Source organism: Argentina silus (assembly GCF_951799395.1).
Source record: "Argentina silus genome assembly, chromosome: 22".
Lineage (NCBI taxonomy): Eukaryota > Metazoa > Chordata > Actinopteri > Argentiniformes > Argentinidae > Argentina > Argentina silus.
This window is the reverse complement of record NC_139676.1, coordinates 5,860,570-5,878,069: the sequence shown is the minus strand read 5'-3', so window position 1 is coordinate 5,878,069 and position 17,500 is coordinate 5,860,570. Positions and strand designations below refer to the sequence as shown.

The 17,500-nt window shown below is 48.2% G+C and overlaps 1 protein-coding gene across 1 annotated transcript in view; it reads left to right on the top strand.

Moving 5' to 3' along the window:
* The window catches only part of LOC310821521 (vasoactive intestinal polypeptide receptor 2-like), a gene marked incomplete at both ends in the record, with an annotated part of 26,314 nt that overhangs the window by 241 nt on the left and 8,573 nt on the right, over window positions 1-17,500 (top strand). Inside the window, 3 exons of the mRNA XM_083693607.1 lie at window positions 6,719-6,821; window positions 9,196-9,309; window positions 13,234-13,325. Coding sequence (XP_083549733.1) covers window positions 6,719-6,821; window positions 9,196-9,309; window positions 13,234-13,325 — 309 coding nt within the window. The remainder of the gene's footprint in view (window positions 1-6,718; window positions 6,822-9,195; window positions 9,310-13,233; window positions 13,326-17,500) is intronic.

The following is a 17,500-nucleotide window of genomic DNA, read 5'->3' as shown; positions in this document are numbered from 1 at the left end:
CGGCTCTGTTACAGATCATATAACCAGCTGATGGATGTAGTTGAATATGCCTATACATGCTGTAAACCTCACTTCTGCTTAATTATAATTACGGTCTGATAATTTCTAATTGGCTGTAGATCTAATTGAAGTAACTTGAGACATACTGGAAATATGAATCTTTTAATTTGAGAGGAAAGCGCTGTAATAACATTAGTCCCAAAGAGGGTTATAACCTATAGTCTGGTAAGCAGGATCAGTATCGAGGGGAATAAGAAGGAGCCCTTCAACCCAAACCACGATCCGATAGTCCGTTATGCTGGCTTTGATGTGCCCTCTCCCCTTTTTATCCACTTTATGGGACCAAGACGTGTTCATTTAATCCAGCAGCTAAACCACATTCTTATTATCTTCTGAACTGCAATAAGGAGCCTGCTGTGTGTGTGTGTGTGTGTGTGTGTGTGTGTGTGTGTGTGTGTGTGTGTGTGTGAGAGAGAGAGAGACTGTGTATGTGTGAGGGTGTCTGTGTGTGTGTGCGACTGTGTGTGTGCAAGACTGTGTGTGTGTGTGTGAGAGACTGTGTGTGTGTGTGTGTGTGTGTGTGTGTGTGTGTGTGTGTGTGTGTGCGTGAGAAACTGCGTGCGTGCGAGGCTGCGTGCATTCGAGACTGTGTGTGTGTGAGACTGTGTATGTGTGTGTGTGTGTGCGAGAGACTGCGTGTGTGCGAGACTGTGTGCGTGCGAGGCAGCGTGTGTGCGTGCATGCGTGTGTGTGCGCGTGTGTGTGTGTGAGAGATGTGCCCTAGTTGTGCCATGCTGGGGTGTGGGTGAGCTGCCTGTCCCCTCCACCACCACAGGGGACTAGGGGGGGACTGATAGGATGAGATCATCCACTATAACACGGTTTAACAGATGTTCAGGGTCAGCGTGTAGCGATGGGGGTTTTGATATAATCACGTGGGGCTGATTTACCTCAAAATACAGCTATTCATAGGTTTATATTACAGCATAACGTAACTGGATGAAACATGCATTCCTTCCTCTCCTGAATGCTGTTGAGATGGGAAAGACTAAGGAGGACATGCCCGATCTGCAAACCCATGTAGCATTTCTGAATTAGTTCTAATTTGGTTAGGGTTAGGGTAAGGGTTGGGGTTAGAGTTGAGGGTTTGGGTTAAGGGTTTGGTTAGGGTCAACGGTTAAGGGTCAGAGTTAGAGTTGGGGGTTTGGGTTAAGGGTTTGGTTAGGGTTAAGGGTTAGGGTTAGGGTTATAGTTGAGGGTTTCGGTTAAGGGTTTGGTTAGGGTCAATGGTTAGGGGTTAGGGTTAGAGTTGAGGGTTTGTGTTAAGGGTTTGGTTAGGGTTAGGGTAAGGGTTAGGGTTAGCGTTGGGATCAACTAAAGAGACACGCTCGACCTGCATAACATTAACGCTAACTAACACTGTGTGTGTGTGAGTGAGAGAGAGAGACTGTGTGTGCGCGTGCGTGTGCAGATACCTGCAAACATTTACCATACCTCCTGCAGAACCACTGTACAGGCACGCACCGCAGGGGAGGCTGGTGGAGGTAGAAATCGGAGGACGGGCTCATTGTAATGCACGGAATGGGATCAAACCCCATTCCGTGCATTACAATGAGCCCGTCCTCCGATTTTCTCCCTCCACCAGCCTCAATCTGTTCTATTTCCTAAGCATAGGCCTACTACAGAGTCACCTCATATGCACCGGCTCAGTGGGCTTGGTTGGTGGGGTGCCAACGTGCCAAGGGCGGGACAGGCTGAACTCTGTCTCTGTGGCACAGACGCATCTTTCATTTAAACATAGATAGAGAGAGGAGGGAACATTTGGGTTTGGTGTGGTGGCAACGTGCCAATGGGGCAGGGCACAGGCCGGGGGGCGGGGCGGAGCAGGGTGGGGCAGGGGCAGGGCGGAGCAGGGTGGGGCAGGGGCAGGGCGGAGCAGGGTGGGGCAGGGGCAGGGCGAAGCAGGGTGGGGCAGGGCGGGGCGGGGCACCAGAGACATCGACCGGAGCTCTGGCTGAACCCTGTCTGCGCGTCACCAGCGCCTCTCTCTCATCTAAACATAGACGGAGGAAGGAACAATTGGATTGGCGCGGTGCCAACGGGGCTGGTGTAACTGGGCCAGACAACAGTAGGGTGTCGTAACGATGACGCCAGGCACGGCCAGGCGTTTGAGGTACGGGAGGCTGGTGGAGGTAGATATCATGTGGGTACCGTGTATTGTGTTGAGCCTGTCCTCCTGATTTCTACCTCCAACCAGCCTCCACTGGTTTTGAGAATAAACCGTCCCCTGCGTGGGTCGTTGAAGTGTTTGATGAGATATGTGTTTGATGAGATATGTGTTTGATGAGGTATGTGTTTGATGAGGTATGAATGGGAACAGGAAACACTAGACGTCTGAGAAACGCGGAAAAAGGTTCAAATGCGTTAGTTTTGACAAAAGGTGGGTAAAAAACGCAATTAACCCCACCCACCCACACACACACACTCACACACACACACACACACACACTCTCACACACACACACACACACTCACTTGAATGGGATGGTTAAAATTAAAACTAAAATGAAAAGAGATTTGAAGGTTTCTTTTAGTGTTTAGTTTATTCAGGGATTTCGGAAAAGGTTTCGGCGTTCAGGGACATTGTCAATGTTCCTCTACAATGCATGAAATGCCAACTGCTGTGAGTGAGTGAGTGAGGAAGGGAGGGAGTGTGTGTGTGAGTGTGAGTAAGCGAGTGTGTGTGTATGTGTGTGTGTGTATGTGAGTGAGCGAGCGTGCGAGTGTGTGTGTGTGTGTGTGTGTGTGTGAGAGCATCGTTTGTATGCACCGTTGGTGCTTCTGATAAGACTGACAATCACAATGCCCTACCCAGATCAGGTGTAGAGTTACTGGGTTAATTTAGGTTGAATCAAGTGCTGCTGCTATGCAGAAGCTCTCAATTCTCTTCATATTGGCCTCTCTAACTAATCCCATTGAGCCATGTGTGTGTGATTAAAGGGTGTCTCACAGAGCAAATCGGAAGCCACTTCAATTAGCTGCCTTGTCTGCAATACTCTACTGAATCCAGACCTCTGATCCTGATCTGTTTAATACAGGGGAGGCTGGTGGAGGTAGAAATCGGACGCCGGGCTCATTGTATAATGCGTAGAATGGAATGAGGAAGGGGTATCATATATTCATCATTCCATCCCGTGCATTTCAATGAGCCCGTCCTCCCGATGTCTACCTCCAAACTCAAACACAGCCTGTCTGTCTGACTCACACACAGCCTGTCTGTCTGATTCAAACACTAGTGCCTGTCTGTCTGACTCACACACAGCCTGTCTGTCTGACTCACACAGCCTGTCTGTCTGTCTGATTCAAACACTAGTGCCTGTCTGTCTGACTCACACACAGCCTGTCTGTCTGACTCACACACAGCTTGTCTATCTGACTCAAACACAGCCTGTCTGTCTGTCTGATTCAAACACTAGTGCCTGTCTGTCTGACTCAAACACAGCCTGTCTGTCTGCCTCAAACGCTAGTGCCTCTCTCTCTTCCCGTTGTGTGTCTCAAGCCTTTAAAGGCTCAGCCTCATTCAACCTAAAACACTGCAGTCTGCCTCACACCAAACACAAGATAAATCATTATGGTTTATATTCAACCAAAAACCCTCTAAATAAAAGGGGAAAAAAACACAGACAGGTCAGACGGTTCAGAAGTCTGGACTGACTGTCGGGGAGAGTTTGCCAAAGCATCGCTGCTGGACACCTGGAGTCCTCTGTTGACGCAGAAAGATAAACAGGTCAGGTTTTTATATAGGAGTAGAGAGTCAGTCAGTGGAGGCTGAACTGAGGTTCCATTCCATTCCATTGCATCATTGCGTTCCGTGCGTTACAGTGAGGCCGTCCTCCGATTTCTACCTCCACCAGCCTCCCCTGCTACAGCATGAGCCGTAATACAGTGTGTGGATACGGTTCTTTCTTGCTTACACTCGTTTGCCAACATTTGTATCCCTAATAACTGGTTGTCTGCACTGTATGTATCACAAAGTTTGAATCTTTGTATTCATCACAATCTGTTGAATGTGTGTGTGCGTGTGTGTGTGCGCACGCACGCGCGTGTAGGTGAGTGTGTGCATAAGTGCATGCGCTTGCGTGCGTGCGTGTTTTTGTGTGTGTGTGTGTGTGTAAACTGTACTGTATATACGAATAAAGTATCGTGGTTCAAGAGGATAGTTTTCTCCACAGGGAGAGGTCCTGAGTGACAGGGTGTGAGGTGAGACACAGTGTTGTAAAGCAGACCAGAGTGCCATAATGAGGTGGGCAGGAGGGAGGGAGAGAGAGAGGGAGGGAGGGAGGGAGGGAGGCCTGGAAACATACACACACACACACGCAGTCACGCACTCACACACGCAGATGCACCCACATACACACCCATACACACACACGCCCACCCTGGGATCGTCACGTAGAGGAGACCTGTCTCCCCACATCAATCTGCTTCTGCTAAAGTGCACACAAACCCCGCCAGCAGACGCCCCTGGTAAGTGGCAGAGGTGGCAACCATCACACTACGTGCCATGGAGAGAGGGAGGGAGAGAGAGAGAGAGGGGAGGGGGATAGAGAGAGGAGGGAAAGAGAAAGGGATGAGAGAGAGAGAGGAGGGAAAGAGGAACGGAGAGCGAAAAAGAGATAGGGATGGAGAAAAAGATTGAGAGAAATAGAGATGGGGGAGACAGAGAGAGAGAGAGATAGGGGGAGGACAGAGAGAGAGAGATAGGGGGAGGACAGAGAGAGAGAGAGAGAGCGCCTTGGGATGGACACCAACATTTGTCAGGGCCACAGCAGAGTTAATAAACAATGGAGAGCTCCAAGCAGGAGGAGAGGTCCCACTTGTGCCAGGTCAATAAGCCAGCCAGACAGCTCCAGGCCCTCCGGCCTCCCCATCACCCTACCCCTAATGGCTGGCTGACATGACCTTCAGCTCCTGCTCAGGCACACACACACACACACACACACACACACACACACACTACTACAGTGCACTCAGAGCTGAATCAGCTGGAAGAATCTGAAGAAACTAACCAACTCGTGATCCTCAGGCTATCCTCTCCTCCCCTCCGCACCTTGTACCCCTGGGACTGAGATGAAGGCAGCATGTGTCTCCCAGATGCTGGTGTGTGTGTGTGTGTGTGTGTGTGTGTGTGTGTGTGTGTGTGTGTGTGTGTGTGTGTGTGTGTGTGTAAGAGAGACCCTCTGGGAGAGTGCTGTGGCCTGTGAGAGGAGATATTGACTCTCCAGGCTCAGCGATGCCCAGAATGGTGGCTGATGCTACTGCTGTTGCCAGGCTGCTAGGTCAGCTTGGCCTTCTCAGAAAGGCAATTACACACAGCTGGCCTGAAAGGCTGCACACATGCACGCACACGCACACACTCACACACACACACACACACACAGATACGCATGCACACACACACATACACACAGAGAGGCACACACACACACACACAAACGCACGCTTACTCTCACACACACACCCATACACACACACCAGTTATTTGGATGATCTTGTTTGAGTGGCTGTTGAGGGAATTCTCCTTATTGGCCGCCCCAAACCACAACAAACTGGTGGAGGATATTTAGTTTGCAGATTCATGATGCAAATAAATGAGTCATTCTGTCCGTCTACCTCATGTCCTCATGGGGATCGACTAGTGTTGGTATTCCACAGCTCCCCTCAGACGCTTCTATTACCCTGCCATCCAGATACTGTATATGTATTTTACCACTCTTTCTGTAATGGGAATTCTTCTCCTGAATGAAACTTCTCATTCAGCTTTTATTCATTCTCTCTGTCTCTCTCTCTCTGTGTGTGTCTCTCTCTGTGTCTCTCTCTCTCTCTGTCTCTCTCTCTTTCCGTCTCTCTCTCTCTGTCTCTCTTTCTCTGTCTCTCTCTGTCTCTCTCTCTCTGTCTTTCCGTCTCTCTCTCTGTCTTTCCGTCTCTCTCTCTCTCTCTCTGTCTTTCCGTCTCTCTCTCTCTCTCTCTCTCTGTCTCTCTCTCTCTGTCTTTCCGTCTCTCTCTCTGTCTTTCCATCTCTCTCTCTCTGTCTCTCTCTCTCTGTCTTTCCGTCTCTCTCTCTCTCTCTCTCTGTCTTTCCGTCTCTCTCTCTCTGTCTCTCTCTCTCTCTGTCTCTCTCTCTCTGTCTTTCCATCTCTCTCTCTGTCTCTCTCTCTCTGTCTTTCCGTCTCTCTCTCTCTCTGTCTCTCTCTCTGTCTTTCCGTCTCTCTCTCTGTCTTTCCGTCTCTCTCTCTCTGTCTTTCCGTCTCTCTCTCTCTCTCTGTCTCTCTCTCTCTGTCTTTCCGTCTCTCTCGCTCTGTCTGTTGCTCTCGTTCTCTGTCTTTCTCTCTCTCTCTCTCTTCCTCTCTCTGTTATCCAAACAGTTTGAGGACAGCACTATTTCTCATTTTCAGTTATCAGATGATACGACACACAGCACAGCTTATCTTAGTAATTGCAAACATTATTCAGGCAAATGTAAGAATACTTTTCAATGAGGTCCATGAAAGACGTCCAAAAATAAGTGAACTGTACTAACTCCCAAAATAACTCCAACGTCCTCCATTGCTCCATGTTATATCTATTGCTAACATCACAGGACAGATGTATTCAGGTGAAGGTAATGACGATTATTATTATTATTATTATTAATATGAATGTTTTCCCTTTCTATTAGGTGCATGGAAGACATCCAAACTGCAACTTCATGCTGGAGCTGGAGAGAGACCAGGAGGAGTGCCTCTTCAAGCTGAAGGAGCAGGAGGCTCAGGCCTCTAAAGGTGATGACATCACAATGGAATGGAATGAGGGACGGTATCAAATATGTGTTCTTGTCCTCCGATTTCTACCTCCACCGGCCTCCACTGGTGGATATGAATATTGCACGTGTTTACACAGAATTCTTTTTCTAGGTCACTCAACTCATGACATGCATTTTTGTGAAACGTTCAAAATGAAACATGAAGTCTCTCTTCTGGAGGCACTAGGAGAAGTGGTGTGGTGTGTAGTTGGCCATTTAAATGTGTTGACGTGCAAAACCCTCAGCCAAGACATGGATCATTGGACTGGCTTTGTCAGAATGTAAGCAGTCTTTAAATATTTGTACATTTGTGTCTGTGGTCCAGATAAGCAGCTCCAACCCACTAAGATGACTTTTGATACGTTGCCACTTTCCGTTCAAATCTAAATAACTCGCATTTTTTAATTAACTCGAAGTAAACATTGAATGCGGCTTTATGACTCAAGCATATTGTGAGCTTACGACAAATATCTACCGGGGGGGTTGAACCCGGGACCTACCATGGGCGGCACAGGCGTGAACCACTATACCAAGAGGACATCCAGGGCTATGTCTGGGCTGAGAGGTCACAGGCAGGGCTTCCCTCATCATAACAGTGTGATTCCAAATCATCTCTGCTACACAAACTCTATTCCTGCGAGCTCTACACCATGACGCCCACGCGCTGCACTGGACCCTAATGTGTTTCTGCCCGGACAGTGCCACACAAATTAAACTAATTGGGTAGAGAAATATTCAGAGTATGTGTCAATTCCCTAGAGAGGGAAATGCAGTAACTTCAGTAGCTTGTTAAAGAAACTTCAGTAGCTTGTTAAAGAAACTATAGTAGCTTGTTAAAAACCCTCTAGGTGTACTATGCCCTCCCACTGTTTGGCTAGGCTATTCTATAGGACTGCTACTTGTTATGTTACAAAAGCATGAAAACGCTCCTTCGTTCCTTTGGTTTGGAGTCACGTATAGAAACATCCCAGTCTCTAGTGGAAAAACGCCATTAGAAAAAAGGTTTCTAACTGGAGACGAAAACAGTTCTTCGGCGAGAACTGTCCCAGTGCGAGAACCCTTTTTGAAGATCCCCTTTTGGATTCCATATAGAACCACTTTGAGTTCCATATAGAACCCTTTCCACAGAGAGTTCTACATAGAACCCAAAATCATTCTTTAAAAGGTTCTCTCTCACGGAGACGAATGAACCCTTTCTGAACCCTGTCTTCTAATAGTGTACCTTTTTCCTCTGCAGCGTTTCAACTGTATTATTAAGCGGCAGACAATATTACAGACAATTCGACAATACTAAGCCACTTACTCATGGCAAGTACCCAATTACACCAGGAACACACAGTTTCTTCCATTGACAGAACATGCAATCGGCTAATTCACCTGATACGATCTTCCCTTGCTTGTAACAATTGAATGACTGTACTCTACTGAAATAGCAATGGTTTAGTACAAGGCTAACAGACATGTCTTTTTAGGCTACAGCATCACTGTACTGCACGTTGACACTGCACTTAATATGACCTACTCGTGGGCGAAATGTGTTTATTTGTCGCTTTGGTTTCATCTAGTCATCTTCTTTTCTATTTTCATTCTTGTTTCCGATGTTAATCGGGTTATTTTTATAGAAGTGTTTTGACAGTTCAACGCTCTCCGCTACATCTCCATCTCAGGCGGAGAGGCTACGTTGTCACTGAGCTTAATCGCTTTGTTTTTGCTGCTAAGTGGCTAAAAAGGATTGGGTTGTTCAGTCCGCCCAGGGCCCTTCAACGCCCTTTCGGTTCCAAAACAAGCTATTTCTTTCTGTCTGCCATTGTTCTAACTTCGCCGTTCTCTCAGAGACTCAACATATCCACACATGAATCCGTTTTTAACCCACGTGTGTACAGTGCGCACTCGATCGTTTAAAATAGACGGTTATACTACGGTATTACGATTCGTTTTGAATGAGCTGTAGTTGTTTATGCAGTATCATATCTACGTTTATGTCAGGTGTATGTCTCCCCCAAAGAATGTAAGAGAGGCCCTGCGCCCCCTAATCGACCTGGCTCCGCCACCATGTAAAACATTTCAGAGCAAATGAAACCGATCCGCAGTTAATGATGGAGTGACTCTCTTGGATCGTCAGTGACATCTTTGTCAAAAGCGAAAACGAAAGTGAAAGCATTATTATGTTCCTCAGTGAATTCAGCCTTTTAGCTGCATTTCTTAGCGCGTTTTGACATGAATAGACACGAGTCGGTTTTGATAACACAATCCAGTGCATGTACCGTAAGAAGGAATGATTCATTAAAGATGAAAAGCTTTTTGAAATAATTCATTTTTGTTTTCTAACATGCTGCCTTTATCTCCATTGACAGGAGAGGGATGCAAAGGATTCTGGGACAACATATCATGTTGGGACCGCGCCGACATCGGGGAGACAGTCACCATCCCTTGTCCCAGGGTCCTCAAGGCCTTGTTTGGCAGAAATGGTATACATGTTATTACTACGATATTACTGCTTTCTTTCTTCTTGTCGTACCTCCGTTTAAGTTAAAGGGGCCATGTCGTCTAAACCCAGATTGTCCGGTGTTTTTACACGGTGTTTGCTCTCTGTGAGGTTGAAGTTGTGAACAGTATGATGTCCGTCCCTGAGGATGACAGCTGGATGAAAAGTGTGCCCCGAATACCGGCTGGTTTTGCTTGGGTGTGATTTTGCCACACCCCCACACCCCCCCCCCCCCCCCCCCCCCCCCACACAGATGACAACCGAGTACAACTCAATTAAGTTTACGATTTACATCCCTCTTGTTTTAGCCAGCACTAGCGGAGACAGTTGCAGGCCGGTACAGACAACAGCCCAGACTAGATGAAACTGGCCATTTAAAATGTTGACTTTTCAGAATACAACGGTAAGCAAATGATGGAGTTGAAGTTATCTTTATTGTTTGAGCTAGTACAGTGTTGTATGTCGCAAAGCTAGAAAAAAACAAAATCCGACTGCAAACAGAAATGCTGCATAAATCCACCTAAGATAAATAATTGGTAAGCATTAAACTTAGGAAAGAATGCGTATATATGAATGGACTAAGGAAAATAATGAGAACAAATATTTTGTGACGAAAAATACACACAGTGACTTTTTAGATACCCAGAGATGTTTGGAAATTAAAATTAAAACGATTACATGGCCCCTTTAAATCTTTCGACTGTGTGTGTGTGTGTGTGTGTGTGTGTGTGTGTGTGTCTGTAAGACAAGGCCCAGATCATATACGTGGTTGCTTAGTTTAGATCTCCTCAAGCAATGTTCTCATTTTGTCTGAGATGACTACATGTTATGTAAGCAGCACTGGAGTTTGTAAAAGTTAATGCTCACACACACACACACACACACACACACACACACACACACACACACACACACACACAGTTCTACAGACCCATGTTTCTCATTTCACAGCAGTAGACAGCTGTGTAGACCAGTGTAATGTCCATTTCATGCTGTTTTGGCACAATGGGGACAAAGAGGCTAGAATGGACCGAGAGAGAGAGTGTGAGTGTGAGTGTGAGTGCGTGCCTGTCTGCCTGCCTGCCTGCCTGCATGCCTGCCTGCCTGCCTGCCTGCATGCCTGCATGCGTGCATGCGTGCATGCGTGGCATGCGTCTGTGTGTGTGTGTGTGTGTGTGTGTGTGTATGTGTGTGTGTGTGTGTGTATGCTATAGGCTACAGACATGGTAAAGTTATTTTAATAACTGGCACAATTCTCCACTGAATCATAAGCGGGGGGAATGATATGTTCTGTACTGCCTGGACCAGAGGCAACATGAGTCATGCCTGCTCACGCCCACTGTACCCACTGACCCATGTGGGAGCTACCCAGCTCCCAGCCCCCCTACCCACCTCTTATACCCAGCCCCCCTACCCACCTCCAATATCCAGCCCCCCTACCTCCCCTCCTTTCCCCAGCCCCCCTACCTCCCCTCCTCTACCCAGCCCCCCTACCTCCCACCTCCTATACCCAGCCCCCCTACCCCCCCTCCTATACCCAGCCCCCCTACCCACCTCCAATACCCAGCCCCCCTACCTCCCCTCTCCTCTCCCCAGCCCCCCTACCTCCCCATCTCTCCCCAGCCCCCCTACCCCCCCTCCTCTACCCAGCCCCCTACCCCCCCCCCTCCTATACCCAGCCTTTTTTACCCATACCCCTTACATTATCAGAACCCGACTCGCAGTTATTCAAGCGGTAAGATTGCCCAGCTGTTGTATGTGGACTGGGCGCACACACAGGTCAGGGACGGAAATTGGATATTGCTCACTGTGACCGTTGTTAGAATAGAAATAGGAGCTGTGAACTCGCTGTTTTGGCTATGGCTTGTATCTGTTGCCATGGGAGACCAAGGACTTGAAAATCCTTGAGCATCCTCCGTGTGTCTTTCAAGCTGAGAACAAGTTGAGACAGCTTTACCTGTGCTCAAACACGCTGGTTTAATGGCAGTTATATCAAACGCTGTTCCGCTTCACCCCTCTCTCCACCGAGAAATCCACCAGGGGAGGCCGGTGGGGGTAGAAATCGGAGGACGGGCTCATTGTAATGCATGGATTGGAATGGTTGGCTGGCTGGCTTGCTGGCTGGCTGGCTGGCTGGCTGCATGGCTGGCTATGTTCTAATTGGCTGAGAACACACACGATGACTTCCGAGGAACAAGAGCCTCCGGGGGTCCGGCGTCGGAGACTCAGATGAAGACTGTTGTTGTACGCGGCGGAGGGTCCGTGTGGAGGGGGACTGCGGGCCGGGTGACAGAGTCACTCGTGTCACAGAGGCGAGAAAAGCAGCCCCGTGGGTTTAGTGGATGGCAAAGCGCACCAGGGCACAGCACACACACACACACACACACACACACACACACACACACACACACAACACACAACACACTAGAAGATAGAGAATATTATCCACAGGCTGAGACAGACACAGAGACACTGGAGAGGGGAGGGGAGAGGATGAGGGGAGGAGACGAGAGGAGGAGAGGGGAGGAGATGAGAGGAGGAGATGAGAGGAGGAGAGGGGAGGAGATGAGAGGAGGAGACGAAAGGAGGGAAGAGGAGGGAGGGGAAGGGAGGGGAAGGGAGGAGACGAGAAGGAGGGAGGAGGAGGGGAGGAGATGAGAGGAGGAGACGGGGGGAGGAGGGAGGGGAGGAGGAGAGAGGAGGGGAGGAGATGAGAGGAGGAGACGGGGAGAGGAGGAGAGGACCCAAAAGAAGAAGAGAAGGGGAGGAGAGGAGTGGACAGGAGAGAAGTGGGAGGGGAGGGGAGGGGAGGAAAAAAGAAGAGAGGGACACTGGGAATATAAACAAGTCTACTTACATTCCTCTGCTCTCCGCCTGTCAAACACTGCCGATGCTTACCCTACCATGCCACACACACACACACACCGGCACGCACGCACTCAAGCATGCAAACACACACTCACACTCACACACACACATGGAGACACACACACACAAACTCACCCATCCCTGATGTTTACCTCTCCAGACATAGTCTCTGCGTCTCCATGTTCTAGAGACTTCTGTCTGGAATGCCAAGCCGAGGGATAGGCTGGACTAGATTCAATATTCAACAGACTGTGTGTGTGTGTGTGTGTGTGTGTGTGTGTGTGTGTGTGTGTGTGTGTGTGTGTGTGTGTGTATGTGTGTGTGTACGTGCATGCGTGTGTGTGTGTGTGTGTGTGTGTGTGTGTGTGTGTGTGTGTTTGGCCAAAAAGTGCCCCTGAATTGATAAGGAATGACAGCCTTTACCCTGAGAAAGAAAGAAAGTTTTGAAAAACAAATGGATCTAAGATAAAAAAAAACGACATGTTTACACTTAGAGAAGAAGAGTGTCTGTTAGAATCCAACAAAACACTATCAACAGCAGCCTGCAGGAGGCAACGTCTAATGGAGGCCATCATCCATCATATACGCAAGAGAAACACTGCACCACTCAGGGGTGGGTGTGTGTGTGTGTGTGTGTGTGTGTGCGTGTGTGTGTGTGTGTGCATGGAGCAAAAACATGTCCATCAAGCTGCGCAGCCTTACTCAGAACTAAGTGAAGCTGTGTGTGTAAAGCCATGTGTATTTGCGTGTGTGTGTCTCTGTGTGTGCTTGTGTGCGTGCACGGTGCGTGTGTGTGCATGGTGCGTGGAGCAACAACATGTCCATCAAGCTGAGTAGCCTTAATAGGTGTAACCTGGGAGGCGTTGTCAACATTGGTCACAGTCAACACGGTTAGCATCTTAAGTTTCATGCTAGCACACACAGCCTTTATCTATTTGACATGCAGCATCAAAGCTACGACGGAGGAAACCACTTCTGGGGGGGGATAACTGTAGATAGAAGCATTGAAATAACAATAACCATTCTTTTTGTTACTCAGGAAATATTAGCAAAAACTGCACAGCGAGCGGATGGTCAGATGTGTTCCCCAACATCAGCAGTGTGTGTGGAGACGATGCTAAGCAAGATAAGGTAAGCGTGGTCGTGTGTGTGTGTGTGTGTGTGTGTGTGTGTGTGTGTGTGTGTGTGTGTGTGTGTGTGTGTGTGTGCGTACCTACACTCACCGGCCACTTTATTAGCTGCACCTTGCTAGTACTGGGTTGGACCCCCTTTTGTAGCCCATCTGCTTCAAGGTTCGACGTGTTGTGCGTTCAGAGATGGTCTTCTGCATACCTTGGTTGTAACGAGTGGTTATTTGAGTTACTGTTGCTTTTCTATCATCTCAAACCAGTCTGGCCATTCTCCTCTGACCTCTGGCATCAACAAGGAATTTTCGCCCAGAGAACAGAACTGCTGCTTACTGGATATTTTCTCTTTTTCGGACCATTCTCTGTAAACCCTAGAGATGGTTGTGCGTGAAAATCCCATTAGATCAGCTGTTTCTGAAATACTCAAAGCAGCCCGTCTGGCACCAACAACCATGCCACGTTCAAAGTCACTTAAATCACCTTTCTTCCCCATTCTGATGCTCGGTTTGAACTTCAGCAGGTTGTCTTGACCATGTCTACATGCCTAAATGCATTGAGTTGCTGCCATGTGATTGGCTGATGAGATATTTGCGTTACCGGGCAGTTGAACAGGTGTACCTAATAAAGTGGCCGGTGAGTGTATATGGCCTTGAAAGGCCTAGATGAAACACAGACGCCTTCATGGCTAAAGGAAACATCCTGCTCAGTGTGGCACCCAGCTGGCTTCTCAGTCTAAACATTACCACTGACCAATGTCAGGGTAATCCCTCACACACACACACACACACACACACACACACACACACACACACACACACACACACACACCCACAGAGAGATGGATCATTTCATCTCACTCTCCATTTCTATCTGTGTCATGTCAAATCGACGGACAGAGAGAGGATTCCCACACCCAACGTCTGGGATCATTCTGAAACGGTCCAGAAACGCAGTACGCCGTACTTATCTCCTCTGTTTCAATCTGCACACACCATTCCAGAGCTGATCTGAGATAGTGGGTGTCATGGCATGATGATTTGACATGGACTGACCTCGGCGGTCTTTCTTGATTAACTCAAAATTGTTTTCCCAGAAAAAGCTCAAACCCCTGATGCGCTCTGAAAACCCAGGCATTGAAAGCGGAACAATGGCAGCCACGCAGCCTTGGCCAGATAGGGCCGCGGACGATGAAGATCTAATTTGGTATATTGACCGCGAAATCGCCGTCCACAATTTCGCCTCTCGATCCTATTCACTCATTGTTTCCTTCTATTTTTTTTGGGGTTGGTCATTAGCCTTCAATAGGCTATTGTGCCCTCTCTCTCTCTCTCTCTCTCTCTCTCTCTCTCTCTCTCTCTCTCCCTCTCTCTCTCTCTCTCTCTCTCTCTCACCCTCTCTCTCTCTCTCTCTCTCTCTCTCTCTCTCTCTCTCTCTCTCCCTCTCTCTCTCTCTCTCCCTCTCTCTCTCTCTCTCTCTCTCTCTCTCTCTCTTCCTCTGTCTGTCTCCCCCTCTCTCTCTCTCTCCCTCTCTTCCTCTGTCTCCCTCCTTCTCTCTCTCTCCCTCTCTCTCTCTCCCTCCCTCCCTCTCTCCCTCTGTCTCCCTCTCTCTGAACACTGGCCGCTGCCCCCCCCCCTCCCCCCCCACCCTCATCCCTAACCCCCCCCCCCCCCCTTCCCTCGCTTCCAAAATGTCTGAATGCGCTGAACAACTTTCCTCTAGCAGTATGGTCAGTACATTGTGAAACCTGACCACTGAACTTCCCCAGCCAAGGCTTCCGTCTGTCTGTCTGTCTGTCTGTCTGTCTGTGTTTGTCTGTGTCTGTCTGTCTGTATGCTGTAAGACAATCGCGGCAGTGCTGTTTTTAACACACACACACACACACACACACACACACGCACACACACAGGCACAGGCACACACACACACACACACACACACACTTTATGATTACTTTTCAAGTTCAGATTTTTGGAATTTCAGAATTTCAGAATAGCAAACCTCTGGTCTCCTGATGAATCTTGAAATTGAAATTCCACAGTGAACATACAAGATGTGTCTCATCAATTTTTTACAATAGAGGATGGTGTATAGTTTGAAGTAGTGAAGGTTTGTAGAATGGTCTCTAAATGGGAGAGGAAAAACACTGCCTTAACCCTGTCTGCTAAACTCAACAATTTGATGTGGCTTCTCTTCTTGACAAAGCATAACCAGCCTTATGAGGAGACAGTTTGAGTGTCAAGGCATGGTTGTTGCGTATTCTGTTCCTGATTTACATGCCGACAATTGTTTCACCCCTACTGACTTTGAATGGAAGAATAGCAAACTTCTCCGGATGAATATATTTGAAATTCCACAGTGAATATGTGTCTCGGTTGACTTTTTACAATAGAAGATGGTGTTCTGAGAACTGGTAATCTTAAAGGGCATGAATGGAAGGACACCAGACCTGCCTGTAAATTCTCAACCCTAAATAGTACAAACCTCTTCTTAGAGTGTGTCATTTTAGCTGGGTCTAATTATATTCTTTTACACAACAGACCTCTAGGTCTATCCACACTCCCAATCCAGCCAGAGAGCTAAGCTATTATCTATGGTCTCTCAATGGGAGACCAATCATTCACTTGTGACTGCTACAATGTAACGACAAATGCTGTTTTCCTGCCCTCTCCCTCTCTCTCTTTCCCCCTCTCTCTCTCTCTCTCTCTCTCTCTCTCTCTCTCTCTCTCTCTCTCAGTCCACCCCACCCTCTCTCTCCCTCCGACCCCCCCCCCCCCCCTCTCTCTTTCTGTGTAAGAGCCTTTCTCTGTGATACACCAGATTACAAGGGACACTATTTGCTGTACTTGTCTCTTTCAATTTGGGGTCAACCTCTCGCTCAGGCGCTGTGAGAGCCAATCAGATCCCCTGTGGCAGCAGCCAAAGTGTCACCGTCCCCCACAGCTTGTTGTGTGTGCGTGCATGCGTGCGTGTGTGTGTATGTGTGCGTGCCTGTGTGCATTTGTGTGTGTGTATTCGCGTATGTATTCGCACGTGTGTGCATGGGTGTGTGTGTGTATGTGTGCATGCGTGTGTGTGTGCATATGTGTGCGTGTGTGTGTGTGTGTTAGCGTGCATGCATGTGTGTGCCTGCATGTGTGTGCATGCGTGTGTGTACATGCGTGTGTGTGTGAGTGTGCTTGTGTTTGTGTGTGTGTGTGTTGATGATTGTCACATTGTGGTATCTCATGGTGGGAGAGTCAGATGGACAGATTGGGGGGGGGGGGGGGGGGTGTCCTTTGCCCTTTTTGACCTTGTATGTGAAGAACACAGTGAACTAGGTTGGAAGCACTAAAGTCATCATGTGATGTGTGTACATGCAGTACAGTGGATACATGATTGATAAATATTATGTAAGACATTTTGTAATGGGTACTTACTTCACAGGTAGCGAGCGCTTTCAATCCCATCCCTCCTTTAAAGACGGAAAGAGGCCTCCATGAAAGACATTAGGACTTGTTAATCATGTCATATGTGTGTTAATCATGTCATATGTGTGTTAATCATGTCATACGTGTGCTGATATCCTAATTTCAGGCTTTCGAGTGTTATTTAATAGGTTTTTACTCTCAATTTATGCCAACCTTTCTTGAAATAATTTAGGGAAGTCAATACAAGTTGACCTTCTTTTCTAGAACGGTTTTCATTGTCTCTAGTCTGTCTAGAGTGAAAGGTCTATGGAGAGTGTGTGTGTGTGTGTGTGTGTGTGTGTGTGTGTGTGTGTGTGTGTGTGTGTGTATACTGGGAGCTTTGCAGTTTCAAAAAGACGTAATGTATTTGAGCGCTTTTGGAGTCTTTCTTCACGTGTGCCCCCATTTCTTGTGTGTGTGTGTGTGTGTGTGTGTGTGTGTGTGTGTGTGTGTGTGTGTGTGTGTTTGTGTGTGTGTGTGTGTGTGTGTGTTTGTGTGTGTGTGTGTGTGTTTGCGTGTGTGTGTGTGTGTGTGTGTGTGTGTGTGTGTGTGCTGCATGCGTGCATGCCAACTTGCCTGCCTGCTTGTGCGTGCGTGCGTGTGTGTGATGTGGAACAAAGAGCCGTGGGGCAATGGAGGGGGGGGGGGGGGGGGTGAAGCCCAGGTGAGGATATCACCCAGATGCGGGGGGGGGGTGCCCCCACCCCCCCTTAGTGTGGACTGTCTGCTTCAC